Raw genomic sequence first — 23,866 nt, 5'->3', positions numbered from 1 at the left:
CTAATCAGAAAGCAACTTGACTTGGCAATTGCTCTGGCCGAAACTGCCACAAGTTTCAGAGAGGTGTGAATGCAGCCCAGTCCATTACATAAACCAGCTTTTCTTCTATTGACGCCATCTATACTTCACACTGCCTTGGAAAAGCAGCCAACATTATCACGGACCACTTACACCCAGGTCATTCCCTCTTTTCCCCCCTCCCATCCGGCAGAAGATACAAAAGCTTGAAAATACATGCCATTGGATTCAGAAACAGCTTCTTCCCTGCTGTTATTAGACTACTGAACTGACCTCACTTGAGTTTAGGGTGTAGTCCCGATCTCCCAACTTACCTCAATGTTGCCTTTGTACCATTTTTTATTTACACTTTTCTGGAACTGTAACACTAAAATGCCATAGTGGCATTATATTCTGCACTTCGGTTAGTTTTCCTGTTGAACATGCATATGTCCTGATTTATGTATGGTACGACCTTAGTGGATAGCACACAAGATTTTTCACTGTATCTTTGGTACACATGACAATGATAAATCAATACCTATTACTACTAATGATAGCTGCAATCTCCAACATGTTATCAACTGTAATTATTCAGCAAAAATGGAGCACTAACCTTCCATAAGTGAAGAGTTCTATAGGAGTTCTTGACCTCGAACGTCATGTCTGAAATTTGAATAATTTTCTATGGATTAACTAGCATGCGAATTATGCTAAAATTATGATTAAAAAAAAGCAACTTACCCTATCCTTAGATGTTTTCTTCAATAATTTGATGATAGATAACCTTTATGTACGAACCTGCACACATAAGCTAATATTTCTCTGATTCGAATAGCGATAGTTTGGTGTTCTAGAAAGCTGCTTGAAGATATCATCTTTGAATCAGCAAAGGTTGCTTTGTCTCATCATGTGGATTTTTGGAATGGGAATACTCTCTCCTGCAACATGTGGAAATGCGTGCATTTGAAACTCATGAACCTCTCCAAAGCAAATTATGTAATTTTCCTGAAGTGAACTGAAACGTGAGCTTGGAGCTGGAAATGTTATTCAGTGTTAATCCTGTACATTCCTGTACAAGAATTCAACTGAATCTAAATCTATTTTTACTTACTTGCACAATTGTATTACCACACCATTTTAACCATTAATAGGAAGTTAAGGAATATTCATAGCATATTGTTAAAAACAAATATAACTAACTGACACAATAAGTTACTTGGTTATTTACTGTTCTCCCTAGGCTGTGAGTGGGCTTGGAGTCTGGGACAAATGTCAATCACGGCCCTCAACCGCTGTAGTTAAGCCACACAATTTGTGAGTGATTCTTATTAGCACCTTTAAATTCTTCTTCAACTCTTAATGCTTAATCTAGCAAATATTATAATGAAAATTACATTGATCTGGTTTTATATATTAGAAGTAATGTATGGCAATTAAATGTATGCTTCAGTGAAAAAAATCATTTCAGTTATTATTGTTTTTGAATTTAACATAAAATAAGCTAAAAATGTGATTTGTTAAATAAATTTATAATTCAAGTACATGTTTTTAATGGGGTTTTGTTTAAATAAATGTCACATCTTTTACAGTACTAGCCCTTTTCCCAGAATTAGCCAGATTCCACTCTATAGGTAAGTCATATAGTTCAACAATAATCACAAAGTATTTTCTTGTTATTTGGATTCAAATTCAAAATAATATTTTTTTCTTTGGAAGTGGCTCTGTTGGTAGCACTAACGTTGATAATGTGGATAATCCCTACACTGAATTTACCCCCTTCACTGTTGTTCGAACGAGAAAACCACGACAAACAGATACAAACTAGTACGTACCTAAAAATTCTATGTTTATACAGCTGAAAAGTTGCATTTGCATTAGTCCTATTGTAATATCCAAACTGTTAAATGCTTGAAATAGTCTGAAATACAGAAATACTTGTAAAACTGTTCCATTGAACTTCTAAGGTTAGATTTCTAGATTATGAAATTTGCCAATGTTATTGCATGGCATCATTTTATCAATGTTCTTTCAGTGGTTTAAATAAGTATCTCTGTAAACATTTGATTTCTTTCTGTTTCAATTAATTCTTCCAGTTGTAGTACTACTTATGGTATTAAGTTATGTTTTCTCTTTCGTAAGTCGTCCAGATGTACCTGGTTACTCAGGTAAAAGGCAATGGTTTGGCACAGAATCTAACAAATACAACATTTCAAGTTCTCCAGAACAAATACTGGGGTAGGTAGTTATCTTCATTGATGCTTATAGTAATGTGCATTGTGGAATATGATGATGTGGTAAGAGTGCAACAGACATATTTAATAATCCCAATGATATAAAATCTGCTAAATGTCTGTGTCCCCCAAAGCTGAAATTATTAAAGCTGAAAAGCTGCTTTGTAAATATTTTTGTTGAATTTCAAATGCATTGGGAGAAGCAAAATGTCAGGGACCAGAATTTTGTGCACTTGCAATTGTGTTATTGAGAAACTTCTTGGTGCTCTTCAAAGTGTCGCACTCTTTAAATAGCATCAAGGGTATTTTCTTAACATGTAAATATAAAATGTACCTACATGTGTTAATTCACAGTGATTTTCCAAAGAACTATATCACCATCTGCTGGTGGAAAAGCCTAATTTCATGAATACAGATGTGTTTCCATCATACGAATTGGATATAATACGAGTGATGAATAAGGGAATATTATGTGTATTAGCTGGGCCAAATTGGTTGCAGTCTGATTTTGACTAGGAGTTAAAGAACCACTTGTAAATTGCTTTGGACAATGAAAAGCAAAAAAAAGCTATCTTGTGAAAACAGTCTAGGAGAAAAGACTCTCCTCCGAAATCAGACACCATTGTCTCCAAAGAATCTAGCTGCTATTTTAACTGAGTTTGCCATTGAACATCAACCAATCCTTTTAACGACACTTGTGCAACTATAGTACTAAACAGTGTAACAACATACAGCCTTTAGCAATAAAAATAAACTTATTGCGATTGAATTGACCTTTATTTTTGAAAATCTGGCAGAAACAATAATTTTGTTATTGTGTATCTGAAACTCTCTAGCCCCTAACCCTTTTCCTCCCATTGACACTATAGTTTATATAACTATCTTCTATTTCGCGAGGTTTCTATGGAAAGCAACTACTGCGGTATAGCTACTTGTACGAAATTCTCTAAGACATGTAAAGGCATATACAATAATGAACCATTGCAGGTGTTCCTTCATTATTCATGAACTTATCTTGAATTATTCTGATTCATATCTATCTTTGGAATCCAATCACATTGATTAAACAGTTTTAAAAATCAATATAATAGTTCTCACTGAATATTATTTTGAGGTCATTTTTCTCCCCTTGATTGATCTGTTCAGTGTTCACAGGAAGAAGTATAAGTATTCTGATTATCCTGTCAAACATTTGAAAAAATATTCGTTCTGTTGAGGAATTTATGCATTTCCTATTTCTGGCTCTGTGCTGATAAATAATGGTGAGAGTGCAGGTAAAAGAATTGAAATACGATAGAAAAAAATCAGAATATTCACAACTTAACCTTTTTTTCTTTCCAGAATTTCACAAGGCACTGAAAAATCAGCAAAGTATGGACATCAATCACCCTTCTCTAAGATGGTGACAGTAGTCCCACCCAGCAATCCTTTTAATGTAAAAACACCTGAAGCACATCTGAAGCGTTTTATTTAGCAATATTATAAGAAATCACATTTGCTTGGAAAAATTGTGTGATGATTACGACTGTAGATTTAATCATTTATTGAAACTGGAATATGAAATTAATCATTTTATAAACATTTTCTTTTTTTGCTCCATCAATTTTCTCCCTTTTGTTTCTGAAGCCATTGACCTTTACCAAGTTTGCTTTTATAGGTGAAATAGTACTCCAAACAATCTACACAAATGCCCATTCTTCATTTATTAATCTGCACGGGAAATGTTGGGCAGATTATTCAACATTTGGAGGCAATGTATCCGAACTTGGTTTTTGCATCTCATATGTTACAGCAAGCAGAAGCAGGGTCCAGTTCCAAATTTTAAAAACAAAAGGAACACAGGACAGATTTTGCTGGAAGGATAATGTGTGTACATTGCTAATGGGCAATGAGAAAGTTCGAAGGATGAAAAAATGTGCAGCGGTTGCAAATCCCACAAATGTAGTGGTCATTTATTGTATTTCCATGATTTGCTTTGCATGCTGACAGGTTGTCTTCCAAGTCATGCTGGTTGAAGAGCTCGCAATTCTACAGAAACAGTTTCTTTTTTGGAACCCACTGGCAGCTTGGTGTCTGTTGGGGTCCTGATGGTGGGAACAGTGTTTGAATCTGCACAGACTCAACCACTGTGTACTATCTTGCAGTGTGTACTATCATGCACTGTGGCTGAGTTTGTAAGGATTCCATTGCACATTTGGTGACAGTTTTCTAGCTTATGGCAATCAGTGGCACTTCACCTTGTGGTTTGAACCCAAAATGTTTTCCACTGTACTTCGGTACATGTGACAATAAACTAAACAAAACCATTAGTTTTTTTTAACCATATGCTATAGAACTAAATGTTATTAATTCCATTGCATAGGAATAGCGTACAATCTGAAGAGGGTCCCAACCCAAACGTCATCTGTCCTTGTTCTCTAGGGATGTTGCCTAATCTGCTGTTTCTCCTGCACTTTGTGTCTTTATTTATAGGAGTAGAAAGCCTGGTGTAGGGCATGTATTTTCATTGTATTGAATAATTTTGTCATGTGTTTACAACGTTTTTGTTGCGAGTTAATCTAAGGAGAGAAGAATGGAATTAATTCTCTGGAAAATTTTCTAACATTGATTTGTTGTATCAACAGCTCACAGCTTTAAAGAAATACTGGACCAAGTGGACCCAATGGGCCCAAACCTCTCCTGCATTGGTGCAGCCCCCTCTCCTACCCCCCTCCCCTCCCTCCCCCTTCCCCCATCCCTCCCCTCCTCCACCCTCTTCCCTCCCCCCTCCCCTCCCACCCCCCACCTCCTCCACCCTCTCCCCTCCCTCCCCCTCCCTTCTCCTCTCCCCCTCTCCTCTCCCGCTCTCCTCCCCCCTCCCCGCCCCCCCACTCCATCCCCTTCAATCCCCTTATCCTACCTCCCTCCCTCCCTCCCTAGGAAATAGATTTAAACTTTAAAATGTGAATAACAAAAAATATAACACTGATTTCAATGAAACTTCTTCATTAGCAGCAAAGGGACGACGTTGAGTAAGCTGGACCTAAAATTGTTGCGCTTTCATGTACCGTTTTGGCTGTAGTTCAGGAACAAACAAACAAACAAATGAGAGTTTTAGTATATAGATGAATGAAGATCTTGAAATTTAATCCAGTGTTGCATCTACTCATGGGTCATTGTGTGAATTTGACACATGCTATCACCACTGTGAGAGACATGTTTCCGTAATTTGCTTCAATAGAGTTCAGTGTGATAGCCTAGCATAACTCCCTGTTTAAGGTAGGGGAAGGTTTATTCATTAAATAATTTAGCATACATTTAACATAACACCTTTCACTGATTTTGACGGCTGGCTGTCAAAGATGTTTTAAATTTTTTGTGGGTGTTGCCGATGTGTCCCCACGCCTGAGCCAATGCTGACACATTGCAGTATCTCACGGTGGGGAATCCAGCCACTATTTCCGCAGAGCCTCTGGCTGTACAGATCAGCCAAGCTGAACCTGGTTTATTTTAAAGGCAAGGCTATATTTGGGCCATCAATGTGAAAACTGCAAAATAGTTTCCACTGCAAAAACTGAAGACGGGTGGAGAAGAGCCTTCTTGTGGCAAGTAAGAATCTGCTTTTTGAAAGAAAAAGGTGTTAAAAAACTGACGGGAAGAAGTTGCAGAGTTTGTTCAGAGTTCCTAGTTGTGGAGGCAGAACATTAGCTTGAAGCAGGCATCTGATAGGCTTGGCTAGAGTGCGGAGTAGCAAATAAAAGGGAAACAAGCTATAGCAAAGAGGCCTGTTGGGAGTGGCCGTGTAGAGGCGAAGTGCCATGTTGATGAAAAGTGCATCTTGAGGCTTTGGCTTGAAATGCTTTGACGAGAAAGGCTGAGGAGGGTGGGGAGGATACTGTCAGGCCCAGAGCAGGAAGTATACGCAAGATTTGTACGACACGCAAAAGAGACATGCAGAATCACATGATGTGGGACCTGGTAGACCCCTTGGTGAATCCTGGTGACTACATCTGCAGCTAGTGTTGGCTGATTGAAGAGCTCAGGCTGAAAGTTGTCACGAGCATCGAGAGACGACAGTCCCGAAGGCTGTGTTGCCTGCCTGGTGCCCGGGTTCGGGACGTCTCGTCTGACCTGCAGAGGAACTTGGAGTGGGAGGGGATTTTTGAAAAGCAGAGAGTGAAATATTACGAGAATAGTCTGAAATGTAGAATTAAGGTCATGGACATCTTGGTAAATGCCAGACTAGACTCAAGGGGACAGGTAAATATTCCTGTTCTATTTCATGTGTTCTTATGTATACTACTTACATTCAACTACGTACTCTACCTTACTCCCAAGGAATTGCAAATTCAGGAATCTTGTGGAGAACACAAAATGCTGGAGTAACTCCACGATACGTGAGGTTTTGAGTCAGGACCCATTGTCAGATTAATTGTAGTGGAGGGGAGAAAGCTGGAAAAGAGGTGAGGGCAGGATAATGCGTGGGCAAATGATAGTTGGAGACGGATAAGAGAGAGGTTTTAATTGGCAAATGGGTGGACAAAGGCTTGAGTTAAAAAGGAAATAAAATGATGACAAAGGGTGACAAATAGGGTCTGAAGGAGACAAGAAACAAGGGTTGATAAATGAGAAAAGCGATTTGAAAGAGGAGTGTAATGTAAGTAAAGAGGGAGGGATATAGGTGGAAGGGGACTAGGAAGGGGGACGGGGAAGAGAAAGGGGGCACTTCTGGAGATACTGCCTGGCCACTGAGTTACTCCAGCATTTTGCTTCGAGCAACTTGGATACAAGAGCGCCTAGGTCCCTTTGAAGAGCATCTCTTTCATAATTTGCCAATCTCTCACTATAAATATACAGTATTTCTGTTTCTTCCACTGAAGTATGCTCCCTCACATCACTCAGCTTGTCTGCATCCTCGTAAAGCTGCTTTAAACCCTAATCACTACTCTAGTTTCAAATTGTCAGAAAACCTGGAAATATTGCAATTGGATCCTTCAGGCAAATCATTAATATAGGTAATTGGGGGCCCACGCATATCCCAGCTTGGAACATATCCCTGCAGCACCCCACTTGAGACAGATTTTGCCAACAATAGATGTCCTAACAGATATTGATGCTGAAATTCATCAAGACTGTGAAAAGTCAGGAGAAAGCTTTTGACTGTGCGTACCACGAGCCATGGTAGAATTTCATCAGCTTAAACGTTTGCATAAAATGGGTTTAGACCCTCCCAAATGGCTGATGTGTGGGAGTAGAAACACGGTTGTGTCTTACCGCAGGAAAGAATAGGCCCTGTCCGCAAGGTTGTCTTCCTTAAAATACTTCTGTGCAGCAATTAATTCTCTTTTATGTTTGGTTTTATCCTCTTTTACATCTGATAAATATCCCAAGATTATTTTGTGCACATATAGGATGCTGGGGTACCGGAGGTGAAACTAATGGCAATTTTGCTTGATGATATCACCCTGCCTGTCATGCCTGTAGCCTTTATTAAGGAGCAAAGGGTTAATTAAAAAAAACAATGTCCTTTCAGGAGCTGACACTTTATCCAATGGGTGAAAAAGGTTCAAGTAAATGGACTCAACCGAAATTCACAACCACATCACCTGTTACCCTATTATTCCACGTGCATGTCGGAAATCCATTGCCAGCTTATTTGCTCTGTTATGCTGCATTGTTGCATAGTATAGTGCTGTGGTTTTATATTTAGTTGCATTACAGGATATAAACCAGCTTCTTTCCTAATTAGGGCAGTGGCTGAGAATAACGTTTGTGCGAGCCATTCTATTTCTTCTTATCACAGGGAAAGGAAAATTATAGTAAATCAATCTCTTGGCATTTTCAAAGATTGTGCCTTTGTAATTCACTTTAGGGGTCATGAAAGGTTCAGAACAAAGGTTATTTGTTCATTTGTAAAAGCCTTGTAAATTACTGTAACTGCAAAATTAAGCTAGGGATTGTTTTTCAAAGATGAATAATATTGAGCTATAAAGATTTGAAGTAAATACAAAATTAATCTTATAGAGTCTTCTAAAGCCATAGCATTGAAAAAGGCCTATCGACCCAATTTAACCACTGTGTTGCATAGTTAGGCAACTTTTATTTGTGAAAATTCTTGAAGGTGCCTTAAATCCTACTACACTCACTTGACACAGATTTTGCCAGCAATAGATGTCCTTTCAAATATTTATACTGAGATTCCTCAAAGCCTTCAGGACAATGAAAAGTCAGAGGAAAGCTTTTGGTTGTATGTACCACCAGGCATGATAGAATTCCAAGAGCTAGAAGGATTGCATAAAATGGATGTAGCAGACCATCTCAACCAGCTGCCGTGTGGGAATGGGAAACCATGCGGTAGACAACGGTGTTTTAGTAGAGGAAAGGACCAGTCCTGTTTTTTTTAATCTGCACTTTTTCTGTAACTATACTGCTATTATGTCATAAAATCCTATTCTGCACTTATGTATATTTTGATTTGACAGAATAGCAATGTTTTTTACTGTATCTCGACACACATGACAATAATAAATCAATACCAATACTAAAATCAAGTGCAGCTTGACCAAATGTTTTGTACAGATGCAACATAACATCCGAACTCTTTTACTTGATACTTCGGCCTCTATGAAGGCACACAGCTCAATGCCTTCTTCATTACCTCATCCACTGTGTCAACATTATCAGGGAGCTGTGAAATTTCACCCCGAGATTCCTGTGTACATCAATATTATCATGTTCCTGCCATTTCCTGTATATGATCTATTAGTATTTGATGCCCCAAAAATCATTACCTCACACTTGTGTGGACATGATATTTAAAAGTTAATTTATATTTTGGTTATCGACCTATAGCAAAAATGCTCTTTTTAGGAGGTGCAATTTTTGCTCCATTGCATCTTGTTTTGCACAATTTGCCAAATATTGCTGCAATCTACCTAAAACTGCAGAGTTTTGGCACAAGATACGATACAATAGGATAGAACGTTATTTATGCCAGGAGGGAAATTGGTCTGCCAACGGTCATAAAACACAGCAAGATACATAAAACATGAAATTAAAATGACGAGTGGAAAGTCCAGGATTGGGGATGTCCAAAAATTGGTGTGGGGGGGGGGGAGTCAGTCTACCCCATGAAAGAAGGGGGAGGAGTTGTATAGTTTGAAAGCCACAGGGAAAAAGGATCTCCTGTGGCGTTCTGTGCAGCATCTTGGTGGAGCCAGTCTGTTGCTGAAGGTGCTCCTCAGGTTGACATGGAGGGGTCGAGCTGTATTGTCCAAGATGCTCTGCAGTTTGAGGAGTATCCTCCCCTCCAAGACCATCTCCAATGAATCCAACTCCACTCCCACGACAGGGTCAGCTTCCTGATGAGTTTGTTGATTCTATGCGTCCGGGGCCTTCGCCCTGCTACCCCATCACAACAGCATAGAAGATGGCACTGGCCACCACAGATTGATAGAACATCTGCAGCATCTTACTGCAGTCATTGGAAGAGCAGAGCCGAGCCTCCTCAGAAAGGGACGACTCTGTCCCTTCTTATACAGTGCCTCAGCGTTCCTGGACCAGTCCAGTTTACCATCCAGATAAACTCTAAGGCACTTGTACTCCTTGGTAAACTGCACATCCACACCCTTGATGGAGATGGGTGTTTCTCTCCTAAAGTCCACCATTACGTCTTGTCAGGGTTGAGCTGCAGGTGATTCAGCGCACACCACAACAAAATCGTTGACTACACCTCTGTATTCTGCTTCCCTCCCCTCAATGATGCAGCCCGCAATTGCAGAGTCATCCGAAAACTTCTGCAGGAGGCAGGAGTCCAAGTTGTATCTGAAGTCCGAGGTGTAGATGGTGAACAGGAAGGGAGAGAGGACCATCCCCTGTGGGGCGCTTGTGTTGCTCACTATCATGTACGAGACACAGTTCTGTAGCCTGACATACTGTGGTCATCCAGTCAGGTAGTTGGTGATCCAGGACACCAATCAAGCATCTACCTGCATCTTCGCCAACTTGCTCCCTAGCAGTGCAGGCTGGAAGTTGTTAAAAGCACTGGAGAAGTAAAAAAAACATGACTCTCACAATACTTCCCAGCTTATCCAGGTGAGCACAGGAACGATGGAGCAGTTCGATGATGGCGTCCTCAAATATATGGCATGCCATATAGATATATGGCAGCTCAAATAAAGTTTCTACAATATTTTGCATTAGTTTACACAGCATAGGCTTCACAGCGGCGCAACTAATGGAACTTCTGCCTCACAGCCCCCGACACCTTGACCTCGGATGCTGTCAGTGTGGAGTGTGCATCTTCTCCCTGTGACCGTGTGTGTTTCCTCAGTCACCCGGTTACCAGCCACATCCAAACAACATGCAGGTTTGTCGGCTAATTAGCCTCCGTAAACTGCCCATAATGTGTTGGGAGAAGGTCAAAAAGTAGGATAACATAGAATTCACATGAACAGGTGATCGATGGACTCGGTGGGCTGAAGCGTCTTCATTCATGCTGTAATGTTTAATCAAAAACCATTGTCATAGCACTGCCACAAAACTAGTCATTCCACCAGATGAAATCATCACCAGAAGTAGTCTCCACTGGTTATGTTCATCAGCAAACCTCAAAGGAAAGTTAAAAAATTAAGCTCTTGGGGGACAAGGATACTAACAGGCTTTATTTTCATTTATCAAGGAACAAATGACAACATTTAAAAATAACAGCAATTGATACCACTATTTCATAAATAGAGTCGTAGAGTAATACAGCATGGAAACAGCCCTTCGGCCCAACTTTCCCAAACCGGACAACATGTCCCAGCTACACTAGTCCCACCAGCCTGCATTTGGCCCATATCCCTCCAAACCTTTCCTATCCATGTACCTGTCTAACTGTTTCTTAAATGTTGGGATAATCCCTGCCTCAACTACCTCATCTGGCAACTTGTTCCATATCCCCATCACCCGTTTGTATGAAAATGTTACCCCTCAGATTCCTATTAAATCGTTACCCCTTCACCATAAACCTATGTCCTCTGGTCCTCTATTCACCTACTCTAGGCAAGAGACTGTGCATCTTCCCGATCTATTCCTCTCATGTGTAGGAAATAAACTGCAGATGCTGGTTTAAATTGAAGGTAGACACAAGATGCTGGAGTAACTCAGTGGGTCAGACAGCGTTTCGGGTCGAGACCCTCAGTCCGAAGAAGAGTTTTGATCCAAAACGTTACCCATTCCTTCTCTCCCGAGATGCTGCCTGACCCGTTCAATTACTCCAGCATTTTGTGTCTACCTTCCATTCCTCTCATGATTTTATACACCTCAATAAGATCACCCCTCATGCTCTTGTGCCCCAAGTAATAGACTCCCAGCCCCTTCAATCTCTCCCTATAGCTCAATAGGTTTTCAAATTTTTCACTGCAATTCAAAATTACCCTAATTAAAAGTGCAATATTTTATACTAAATCCTTTTTCAACTCTATCAGTCAAACTGCACCGTTACCATGTTTATTATGTTAAATAATAATTTAGAAGTCTTTTTTAATATTCACAAAGGTCATAAGAAATAACCTAGGGAGTGGACACTTCTAGCCTGATCCATCATTCAACAAAATGGCTGGACTGAGCTTCATCTCAGCTCCAATTTCCAGTCATCTCTCCATAACTGACAATTCAAATGTGGTCTTAGAAACCTTATTGACTTCATAATTAACGGCTCAACAATTATAGCTCTCTGGAAGAAAGGATTCCAGAGATTCACAGCTCTTTAGGAAAAGAATCTCCTCCTTCCCTCATTCTCAAGTGATCAGCACTCTTATCCTAAGATGATGTTCCTAAGTAATACACTTCTCCAGCAGGGGGTGACACCCTCACAACGTTTGCTCTGTTACTTAAGCATTTACTTTTCTAAAGTCCAGAGGGTCTATGCTCATTCTGTATAGATTTCCCTCAGAATACCTTTGCCCCCCCCAACCCTCTCTCCTACCTCCGATCCCAAGAATCAGTCAAGTAAACTTTCATTGCACTGGCTTCCTTCAGTTGTTGAAGTTTGAGTTAAAGGAGAGGCAGCACAAATCTGTTAAAGGCAGATTGTCTTTGACCAATCTCACTGAAATTTCTTGAAGTGGTCACGAACAAGTTTTATTAAGAGGATGCAGTCAGTGTTATCAATATGGCTTTTCAGAAAATATTTGACAAATAAAAGGTTGGTAGGCAAACTAGGACTACCATGTAAACATAGGTAAATGTCTGAAGGTGGAAGGGGAGATGGAGAAAGTGATTAGAAAAGTAAATAGGATCTTGGGCTTCACAAATTATGGTATTGAGTATTGAAGCAGGAAGTTTAGACTGAACCTATATAAACCACTGCTAAGGCTTCGAATGGTGTACGCTGTCTGATTCTGATCATCACACTTCAGATCAAATATAGAGACCAGAGATATAATGCAGATCAGATTCAGTAAAATGGTTACAGCAAAGATGAACAACAGCTCCAAAGTTCAAATAGAGAAGGTGGGCTTTCCTTGAAGCTAGTTGAAAGCAGATTTGGTAGAGGCATTTAAAATGTTGAGATATTTAGATAGGATACAGAGAAGAAAAAAAAATCAATGAGTAGGGATAACACATCTTCAAAGTGGTGGAGAGACAGTGGAAAAAACATTTACATACTGTGAATATTTATAGTCCGGAATACAGAGCTTTCAAAAGGTGGTTTGATAGTTACAGGTGTACATAGAACATAGTACATAGAACAGTTCAGCACAGTAACAGCCCTTCGGCCCACAATGTTTGCGCTGAACTTGTTGCCCAGCTGAACTGATCTCATTGGCCTGCACATGATCTACATCCCCTTTTCCCTACACTTCCATGTGCCTATCCAAAAGCCTCTTAAATGCCACCATTGTAACTGCCTCCACCACCGCCCCTGGAAATGTGTTTCTGGCCCCCGCCAACCTCTGTGTAAAACAAACATGCCTCGCACACATCCCTTAAACTTCCCCCATCTCAATTTATAACTGTGCCCTTCAGTGTTAGACATTTCCACCCTGTGCAAAAGGTTCTGACTGTCTACCATACCTATACCTCTCATAATTTTATATACTTCTGTCAAGTCTCCCCTCAACCTCCGACACTCCAGAGAAAAAAAGACAAATCTATCCAACCTCTCCCTGTAAATGAAACCCTCTAATCCAGTCAGCAATCTGGTAAACCTCCTCTGCACCCTCTCCAAAGCTTCCACATCTTTCCTGTAATTTGGCAACCAGACTTCAAACGTGGCCTAACCAAAGTCCTATGGAGTTGTATCATGACTTCCTAAATCTTATATTCAATGCCCCGCTAGCAATGAAGGTAAGCATACCATATGGCTTCTTCATTAGCCCATCTTCTTGTGCTGCCACCTTTAGTGACCTAAGATCCCTGTGCACATCAAAGTTGTTAAGGGTATACCATTAACTGTATACTTTCTCCGTACATTCAACCACCCAAAGTGCAACAAATTGTACTTGCTTGAGTTAAACTCTATCTGCCTTTTCCCTACACACTTCTGCAGCGGATCTAAATCCCACTGTACCTTCTGACACCCTTCTTCACTGTCTGCAGCTCCTCCAATTTTGGTGTCATCGGCAAACAGCCCATCTAAATGAAATATGAGAAAAATAAATTGTTGCAGTTATAGGTAATATTTGTATCTGCACTCTCAAAATGGAAAATTGGTTTGCTCAATGTCTAGAGTAATTGTAATGTTAAGGTGAAACATATGGGGAGGGTGAATAGCGATAAGACTAATGCATTTGGACGTTATTTCATTCTTATTTTAATTCATAAATTCTTTGCTGGGTTTGGCAGTCAAATATGATGTGCATGCCTGCAATGAAAACTTTTTTGTAAACTTATCATAAAGTAATAACTTCCTTCAGTTAATAAAAACAGAACGGTAGAAACTCTCAGCAGGTGGCAGCATCTATAGAAAGGAACCAGTTCTCATTTCAGATGCAGGACCCATTTAAAACCTACATAGCAGCACAGGAACAGGCCTTTCAGCCCATGTTCTGAGCCTAACATAATGCCTGGTTAAACTAATCCCTTTTGCCTGCTTGTCGGCCAGATCTCTCCATTCTCGGCACATCAATGTGCCCATCTAAAACCTCTTAAATGTTACTATTGTATCTGCCTCCACCACAATCCCTGGCAGCCTGTTCCATGCACCCACCATTCTCTGTGTAAAATACTTGCCCCACACATCTCCTTTAAGGAGTTATTTAGGAATATTTCAAGCAGGACTATCACTGGCAACAATATCAGGACCGCATCTTAGAAAAAATTAAATGAAAGGTGCAGGACAAGAGACACCCCTGAGTGCAGGAGTCAAAAGCAATTTTTCCGGAAGTGTTATAGGGTACTTGCGCAGCCTGCGAATTAATGAAACATATAAGATAATTAGGGGATTGGACACATTAGAGGCAGATAACATGTTCCCAATGTTGGGGGAGTCCAGAACAAGGGGCCACAGTTTAAGAATAAGGGGTAGGCCATTTAGAACGGAGATGAGGAAGAACTTTTTCAGTCAGAGGGTGGTGAAGGTGTGGAATTCTCTGCCTCAGAAGGCAGTGGAGGCCAGTTCGTTGGATGCTTTCAAGAGAGAGCTGGACAGAGCTCTTAAGGATAGCGGAGTTAGGGGGTATGGGGAGAAGGCAGGAACGGGGTACTGATTGAGAGTGATCAGCCATGATCGCATTGAATGGCGGTGCTGGCTCGAAGGGCTGAATGGCCTACTCCTGCACCTATTGTCTATTGTCTATTGTCTATTGTTCCAGCAGGCTGGAAAACTGACAGTCAAGAAAGGAAGAAGAGAAGAGATGAAGAGAAAGTTAAGAGCCAGTTAGCAGAACACCATTTGTTAGGAAAATGCTGTAATCCATAATTGAAGACACTTAGAACACAGTGAGCAAAAAACAAACTATGGGAGGAACTCAACGGATCAGGCAGCATCTATGAAGGGAAATGGACAGTCAACGATTTGGATGAGACCCTTCCTCTGGATTTGAAGACTCAACCATACTCAGGCCATTTGAGCCTTCCAATCCAGAGAAAGGGTCTCGACCCAAATCATTGACTGTTCATTTCCCTTCATAGATTCTGACTGATCCATTGAGTTCCTCGAGCAGACTGTTTGTTGTTCCATACTCCCGAATTTGCCGAGCCTTGTGTCTCCATTGGAACACCATAATGTGATTAGGCAGAGGCAACAAATGAATTTTGAAAGGGAAATTGTATTCAACAGTTTATTAAACTTCTTTAAGGATGCAGATGGAAAAATAAATAAAAGGAAAACACTGAATGTTTGCATTTCCAAAAGGCATTGAAAAAGTGCCATGTAAAAGCATACTGCACAAGACAGAGGCATTTAAGAGGCGTTTAGATAGGCAAATGGATTTGCAGGGAATTAAGGGATATAGATCGTGTGCAGGCAGATGAGATTAGTTTATCTTAGCATCATGTTCGGCACAGTCATTGTAGGCCGAAGGGCCTGTTCTTGTGCTGTACTTTTTTATGTTCCATAAGACCAGGAACATAACTTATTACTGTGGATTAAGGATTGGTTAACAAAGATTATGAATTAATGCGCCATTTTCAAATTGGTGACTGTAACCATTAGAAAGTATGAAGAACGTGCTGGTGCATTAAGTATTTAAAAATTATTTAACTAACTATGGTAAGGGATGGTGTGTAATATTTCCGTGTTTCCTGACGACACAAATGTGAATTTGTGGTATCAGCTGCTGACTTCATCACTGCATTGATTCAGTTGAGTGTAATTTCCCTGACCTCAAGGGTGCAGTGCAGCACTAGTAAGTAACGTCATTGGGGTATTGAATGTATGTATTGAATGTATGTATAGCCTCCGAGAATGTCGGATGGAGTTTTGGAAGGAACATGTTTTGTATATATTTATTTCTTGAATAAAGTATTTTTTGATAATAAAAACAAACTAGTAAGTAATATCTCATCCACTTAAAATGCAATTTTCCCATTCAATTGGCTTTCTGGCACTTTGTCTGAATAATATCTTGTGCAGTCTGCTATCTTGGGCAGCGGTGAACACAGCTGTCTCGAGTGATATCTCCGTCTCAGCAAGATAATGTCATGCATCTGAAATTTTGGCTGTTTCCCCTATTCTTCTCCTGTCCAGCTACTGAAAACAATAAAGTGCAAATTAAATGCATTCTAAGTACTTCCTCATTGACAATCCTTCCTTTTAAGGAATGAATTTAAAATTTAACCTTGAAGTTAATTTACTTGATTGGCTGGCGGATCCTGGTTGCGAGGAACAGGCCTTGCATCAGAGTGAGTAGACCAGAGGTGTGCTGAATGTTAGGCGGCCAACTTTATTTATGTGAATCCACTGAACTGTAGGCAGATATGGATGTCCCAGACAGCTAGGCATCCCTGTGGATAAATAATGGAGAGGGATCAATGAGAATCTGGGAAGAAGACTCCTGCCGCATTGGGGCTACGTTCAGTTTCTATTTACACTATATTTACACTTTATGGAAGAAATATCCAATTTTCTCTTTGAGGTCCCTAGTCACAGTTATGTGTAGACTACATTTCCTTCAGTGAAAGTGTTTTCTATTAGTTTCTAGTATCCTGTTGGTTCCCACTGAATAATAACAGCATTTATTATCCATTACAGATTTTGGTGGGTAGATCAGTGTCAACTACGTTGATGAGTCTGGAGGCTCACGTAGGTCAGACTGAATGAGGATGGGAGATCTACTTTGATCTTCTAAGATGTGCTAATTTGTGAACCAGAAGGGGTTTTAATGGCCTTGTGTGGTTTCAAGGTTATCTTTCTTCTGGATTTATTGGATAACTTTAAGCTAAATTGCACTGCTAGCTTCTTCTCTGACCTAATGTCAATGACAGATTGATCAGCATCTGTGACCAAACAGAATGGTTCTCAGGGGTCAGAGTCCATTGCAATGTAAGTGAGGCCATGATCACAGTCATAGAGTCATGGAGAGGTACAACACAGAGATTGGTCCTTCACCCCAAATCATCAATGCAAACAAAAATGTCATTCTATGCTAATCCCATTTTTCCTGCATTTGGCCCACAACCCTCCTTTCCTATCTATGTACCTAAGCAAATGCATTTCCAATGCTGTGATTGTATCTGCCTCCACTACAAACTCTACGAATCGTTCTATATATGTCTTAATCCTCTGTGTGAAGGAGTTGTTGAGTTCGGGTTCCCGGTCAGTTGGTTGATAATAATCAGAGTCGCCCAGTGGCCCAAGCAAACAAACAAGACAGATCTGGCTCTGCGTTCCTCATCTCCACAAAGTTACCTCTCCGATCTCCTTCAAATATCAAATCGTTTCAATTTCTTAAAATAGAGTCATATCTTGGCCTTAAAGGCCCATTGTCTTGGTGGTGGCACTGGGTCAGTGTTGCAGGAGCGTTCTTAATTGTTTCACTGACATAATGTTTGAGGATGAACTATCAGTGATGTGTTGGCATGCTGTAAGTATAGTGAATGAATGGAAAACAATTACCAATCTGTATTGCTGTATGTTTTATAATTAAAGTTTGGGGAAATAAAGATGTTAGTTTTGATTATTGCTTTATTATTGTCACCTGTACTTAGATACAGTGAACACTTTGTTTTGCGTGCTGTCCAGGTAACTCATCCGTACATGATTACAATAAACATACATGAATACACCAGGTAATGCAAAATGAGAAAAGAAGCAGAATTCAGAATATAGTGTCAGAGAGACAGAGAAAGCAAGCCATTCTAGACTGGGTATTGAGTAATGAGCAAGGGTTAGTTAGCAGTCTTGTTGTGCGAGGCCCCTTGGGCAAAAGTGACCATAATATAGGGGCGTTGCTGTGTTCTGCAGCTGCGGCTAACCGGCAGTCTCTCCGGTTTTTTTTTGTGTTTTTTAGTCAATGTTGATGTTAAATGTACGTTGTGTTTTATTTTTAATTCTGTGTATGTAGGGGGGTGGTGGGGGGGTTGGGGGAAACCTTTTTTTAAATCTCCTCCTCAACGGAGATGCGACCTTTACCGTGTCGTATCTCCGTTCGCGCTACGGCCTAACATCGTGGAGTCGGCGGCCTCCAGCTGGGATCGACCTCGAAGACTCCGGTCGCAGGGCCTGGACTTACCATCTCGGAGGCTTCGGCCGTGGGCCCTGCAGACCGCAACATCTGGAGTTCGCAGGTCCCTGGCTGGCGACCGGCTTTTGGGAGCTCCAGCCGTAGCAGCTTCGACCGCCCCGAAGCACGAGGCACGATCAACCCGCCCGCAGGCCCTTCATCGCCCTGCGTGGCCTGGCCGCGGCACTTTCCATCGCCCGGTGGGGGCTCAGGACTTTCATCGGCCTGCTCGGCTCGGCCCTGGGACTTTCCATCGCCCGGTGGGGGCTTCAAGGGGTTGGGAGCCTCGATCGCCTCGTGGCGCCACGGGAGAAGAACGAGGAGGAGATAAGACTTTGCCTTCCATCACAGTGAGGGTATGCCTGGAGCAATCACTGTGATGGCTGTTTTGTGTAAAAAATTGTATCTGTGTGTCTTGTGTTCTTTAATGTCTACTGCCGGACCCTGACGTGAGAGGACGCTGGCGTTGATTATTCGCCGCTTTTCCGTCAGGATAGTTTGTCTGTTTGTCTGTTTGTTTCTATGTTAATTGTATTTGTAAAGCGCTTTGTGCATGTGTTAAGGCGCTATATAAAATAAATATATTATTATTATTATTATTATAATATGGTGGAGTTCTTCATTAGGATGGAGAGTGACAAAGTCAATTCAGAAACAAGTGTTCTGAACTTAAAGAAAGGTAACTTTGAGGGTATGAGACGTGAATTGTCCAAGATAGACTGGCAATTTATACTTAAAGGGTTGACGGTGGACATGCAATGGAAGGCATTTAAAGATTGCATGGATGAACTACAACAATTGTTCATCCCAGTTTGGCAAAAGAACAAACCAGGAAAGGTAGTGCATCCGTGGCTAACAAGGGAAATCAAGGATAGTATTAAAACAAAAGATGAAGCATATAAATTAGCCAGAAAAAGTATCATACCAGAGGACTGGGAGAAATTCAGAGTCCAGCAGAGGAGGACAAAGGGCTTAATTAGGAAAGGGAAAATAGATTATGAGAGAAAACTGGCAGGGAACATAAAAACGGACTGCAAAAGCTTTTATAGATATGTGAAGAGAAAAAGACTAGTTAAGACAAATGTAGGTCCCTTGCAGTCGGAAACAGATGAATTGATCATAGCGAACAAGGAGATGGCAGACCAATTGAACAACTACTTTGGTTCTGTCTTCACTAGGGAAGACATAAACAATCTGCCGGAAATAGCAGGGGACTGGGGGTCTAACGAGATGGAGGAACTGAGGGTAATCCAGGTTAGTCGGGAAGTGGTGTTAGGTAAATTAAATGGATTAAAGGCCGATAAATCCCCAGGGCCAGATAGGCTGCATCCCAGAGTGCTTAAGGAAGTAGCCTAAGAAATAGTGGATGCATTAGTGATAATTTTTCAAAACTCTTTAGATTCTGGAGTAGTTCCTGAAGATTGGAGGGTAGCTAATGTAACCCCACTTTTTAAAAAGGGAGGAAGAGAGTTAACAGGGAATTATAGACCAGTTAGCCTAACATCGGTAGTGGGGAAAATGCTAGAGTCAGTTATTAAAGATGTGATAGCATCACATTTGGAAAGTGGTGAAATCATCGGACAAAGTCAGCATGGATTTATGAAAGGCAAATCATGCCTGACGAATCTTATAGAATTTTTCAAGGATGTAACTAGTAGAGTGGATAAGGGAGAACCAGTCGATGTGTTATATCTGGACTTTCAGAAGGCCTTCGACAAGGTCCCACATAGGAGATTGGGGTACAAACTTAAAGCACACGGTATTGGGGGTTCAGTGTTGAGGTAGATAGAGAATTGGTTGGCGGACAGGAAGCAAAGAGTAGGAATAAACGGGTCCTTTTCGGAATGGCAGGCAGTGACTAGTGGGGTACCGCAAGGCTCAGTGCTGGGACCCCAGTTATTTACAATATATATTAATGATTTGGACGAGGGAATTGAATGCAACATCTCTAAGTTTGCGGATGACACGAAGCTGGGTGGCGGTGTTAGCTGCGAGGAGGATGCTAGGAGGCTGCAGAGTGACTTGGATAGATTAGGAGAGTGGGCAAATGCATGGCAGATGCAATATAATGTGGATAAATGTGAGGTTATCCACTTTGGCGGCAAGAACAGGAAAGCAGAGTATTACCTGAATGGTGGCCAATTAGGAAAAGGGGAGATGCAACGTGACCTGGGTGTCATGGTGCACCAGTCATTGAAAGCAAGCGTGCAGGTGCAGCAGGCAGTGAAGAAAGCGAATGGTATGTTAGCATTCATAGCAAGAGGATTTGAGTATAGGAGCAGGGAGGTTCTGCTGCAGTTGTACAGGGCCTTGGTGAGACCGCACCTGGAGTATTGTGTACAGTTTTGGTCTCCTAATCTGAGGAAAGACATTCTAGCCTTAGAGGGAGTACAGAGAAGGTTCACAAGATTGATCCCTGGGATGGCAGGACTTTCATATGAAGAAAGACTGGATAGACTAGGCTTATACTCGCTGGAATTTAGAAGACTGAGGGGGGATCTTATTGAAACATATAAAATTCTTAAGGGGTTGGAGAGGCTAGATGCGGGAAGATTGTTCCCGATGTTGGGGAAGTCTAGAACCAGGGGTCACAGCTTAAGGATAAGGGGGAAGTCTTTTAGGACCGAGATGAGAAAACATTTCTTCACACAGAGAGTGGTGAGTCTGTGGAATTCTCTGCCACAGAAGGTAGTTGAGGCCAGTTCATTGGCTATATTTAAGAGGGAGTTAGATGTGGCCCTTGTGGCTAAAGGGATCAGGGGGTATGGAGAGAAGGCAGGTACAGGTTACTGAGCTGGATGATCAGCCATGATCATATTGAATGGCAGTGCAGGCTCGAAGGGCCGAATGGCCTACTCCTGCACCTATTTTCTATGTTTCTATGTCTATGTTTCTAAAGTGCAGCCACAACAAAGTGCAAGGGCTGCAACAAGGTAGATTGGGAGATCAGGAATACTAAGTTTAAGAGAGGTCCGTTCGAGAGTCCGATAACAGCAGGAAAGAAGCTATCCTTGAATCTGGTGGCACATACTTTCAAGCTTGTGTACTGCACCTTCTGCTTGATGAGAAGGTGGAGAAGAGAGAATGACGTGGATGTGAGTAGTCATTGATTATGTTGTCTGCCTTCCTGAGCAACGTGAAGTGTAGTTAGAGTCAATGGCTGGTGGGGGACAGGGGGTTGCTGGTTTGTGTGATGTACTTTGCTGCTGTCAGAACTCTCTGCTATTTCTTTGACAGAGCAGATGCCAAGCCAAGCTCTGATATATCCGGATAGGATGCTTTCTATGGTTGCATTTGTAGAAATTGGTGAGAGTCATTTGTGACATGCCACTTTTCCTACTATTCTGAGGAAGTTACTGAATACCATTTTCTTTCAATTAAAAGAAGCCCATATTTGTTCACGATGTACATTAACACCTTAATTCTTATGGGTAACTTACATCTTCTGGAACAGAAACATGGTGGTAGGTTTAATTTATGTAGACATCAATAAGTAAAATTCCATTAAATTACAATGAAAAACGCATTGACACTCTTTTCCTACATATTAGCATCTAAGTTGTCATTTCACAGAAATGATCAAAAACAGAATCTATTTTAAAACATTTTAAATTATGTATGGCTTGATTATATATCATGTAATTTAAGAATGTTACATTTTTTCTCACTAAGTCGCCATAACATTCTGATATTAATCATTGTAATATGTTTGAGAAATATTATCACATTTCTTACATTGCAGCTGTGCCTTCCATTCCTTGGTTCTAAAACAACATTAGAAGCATCAATATCAGGAAAGACACTTTAACACTGAATGTCCTTCTTTAATAATTACTTTTGTAGATTTAGTGATTTATTTAATTGTGACACACGGGGAATTTGTATCACTAAATTCATTGATTCCAAGCATTGCTTTCTAACTCCAACATTACATTTCTTTTCCATGAAGTGTATGTGAATATTTGTTTAGCAAGTATAGTTATGTATTCTGTTTTCAATTATTTTATTCTAGAAATCTGCATTAATTTTCTTTTTACAACTATCTGAAAACAATGTATTTTCACACAGTTAACGATTTGAAGTGTATCCTGATTAATTATGACTCTAGCTTGCATTGAAAGTTACTCACCTTTGATTTGGTTGGTGATACAGCAGATCTAACACATAAGAGCCTGAGGGGTAACTTTATCACTCAGTGGGTGGTGGTTATGTGTAACAAGCTGCAAGGGGCGGTAATCGAAGCTGGTACTATAACAACATTTAAAAGACACTTGGACAATTGCATAGATAGGTAAACTTAGAGGAATGTGGGCTAAATGCAGGCAAATTGGAGTAGCTTAGATGTGATATATTGAGTTGGAATGAATGGCCTGATTCCGTGCTGCATGACTCTATGACTCCATGAATAAGAACATTAAGGGGAGTACAAATTGTGTATCCAACCCCCTGTCCCTTCTTCACAACTCAGGATGATGGCTAATCTTCTACCTCGGGACCATTTTCCAGCACTGTACTCACACTCCCCGATTTCCTTAATGTCCAGGAATGCATCGATCTCTATTTTGAATAAACACAATGAATGACCCTCAAGGTCATCTGAGATAAGGAATTCCAGAAGTTCTGAGTGAAGTTCTGTCTTCTCATCTCAGTCTAAAATAGCCTACTATTTTTTTTAATCCTCTTCAATCAGTGGAAACATTCTCTCTGCATCTAGTCTATCAAGCCTTTTAAGATTTTACTAGACTGAGGTGGACCCGTTGGGTCCAAATCTCTCCTGCGGGCCTCTCCTGGGGCCACCCTCCCCCAACTGACGATCCTGCGGGCTCGGCAACCCTCTAAAACTGACGGAGCCCGTTGCTGGGCGGGGTGTGTCCTCCAGAGTCATGGGCGGGCGAGGGGGGGTGGCAGGGAAGGGGAGAGGGTGCCACTCACCTCGGCACCATGCCGGTGGCGCTGCAGCCAGAGTGTCCTCCCCTCCCCCCCCAACCCACTTCATCCCCCCCATAAAATTCCCCCAAACCTCTCCTGCATTACTGTAGGACCCTCCCCTCCGCCACTCCCTCTCCCCTCCCCTCCCCCCCACTTCCCCCCCAACTGCCCCCTCTCCTCTCCCCCCAACTCCCCCCCACACCCACACCCCCACTCCCATCCTCCCCCCCTCACCTCCCCCTCCCTCCCCCACCCCCCTCCTCCCCCCAAACCGCACTCTTCCCCCACTCCACCCCCTCCCCCCCCACCCCCCCCACCCCCACTTCCCTGTCCCGCCTGCAATTGGTCCAAAACGCCGCTGCGAGACTCCTGACGGGGACCCGTAAAAGGGACCACATCACCCCGATTCTGGCCTCTCTCCACTGGCTCCCAGTATGGTACAGAATCGATTTCAAGCTCCTCCTATTTGCATACAAAGCCCTAAATGGGCTTGCCCCCCCCCCCCCCCCCTCCCCCATATCAAAAATCTTCTAACCCACCACTCATTCTCCCGGTCCCTCAGGTCAGCCGACCTGG

At 41.6% G+C, this 23,866-nt stretch overlaps 1 protein-coding gene across 1 annotated transcript in view; it reads left to right on the top strand.

Moving 5' to 3' along the window:
- spmip7 (sperm microtubule inner protein 7) overlaps positions 1–6,878 on the top strand; it is a 29,956-nt gene extending 23,078 nt beyond the window's left edge. The window contains exons 5-9 of the mRNA XM_078418728.1: positions 1,241–1,314; positions 1,590–1,631; positions 1,717–1,824; positions 2,140–2,235; positions 3,573–6,878. Of these exons, the coding sequence (XP_078274854.1) occupies positions 1,241–1,314; positions 1,590–1,631; positions 1,717–1,824; positions 2,140–2,235; positions 3,573–3,705 (453 nt within the window). The 3' untranslated portion in view covers positions 3,706–6,878. The remainder of the gene's footprint in view (positions 1–1,240; positions 1,315–1,589; positions 1,632–1,716; positions 1,825–2,139; positions 2,236–3,572) is intronic.
- The last annotated feature ends 16,988 nt before the right edge of the window (positions 6,879–23,866 follow it).

Source organism: Rhinoraja longicauda, chromosome 2 (genome assembly GCF_053455715.1).
Source record: "Rhinoraja longicauda isolate Sanriku21f chromosome 2, sRhiLon1.1, whole genome shotgun sequence".
NCBI classification, from domain to species: domain Eukaryota; kingdom Metazoa; phylum Chordata; class Chondrichthyes; order Rajiformes; family Arhynchobatidae; genus Rhinoraja; species Rhinoraja longicauda.
This window is presented reverse-complemented; position numbering and strand designations above follow the sequence as displayed.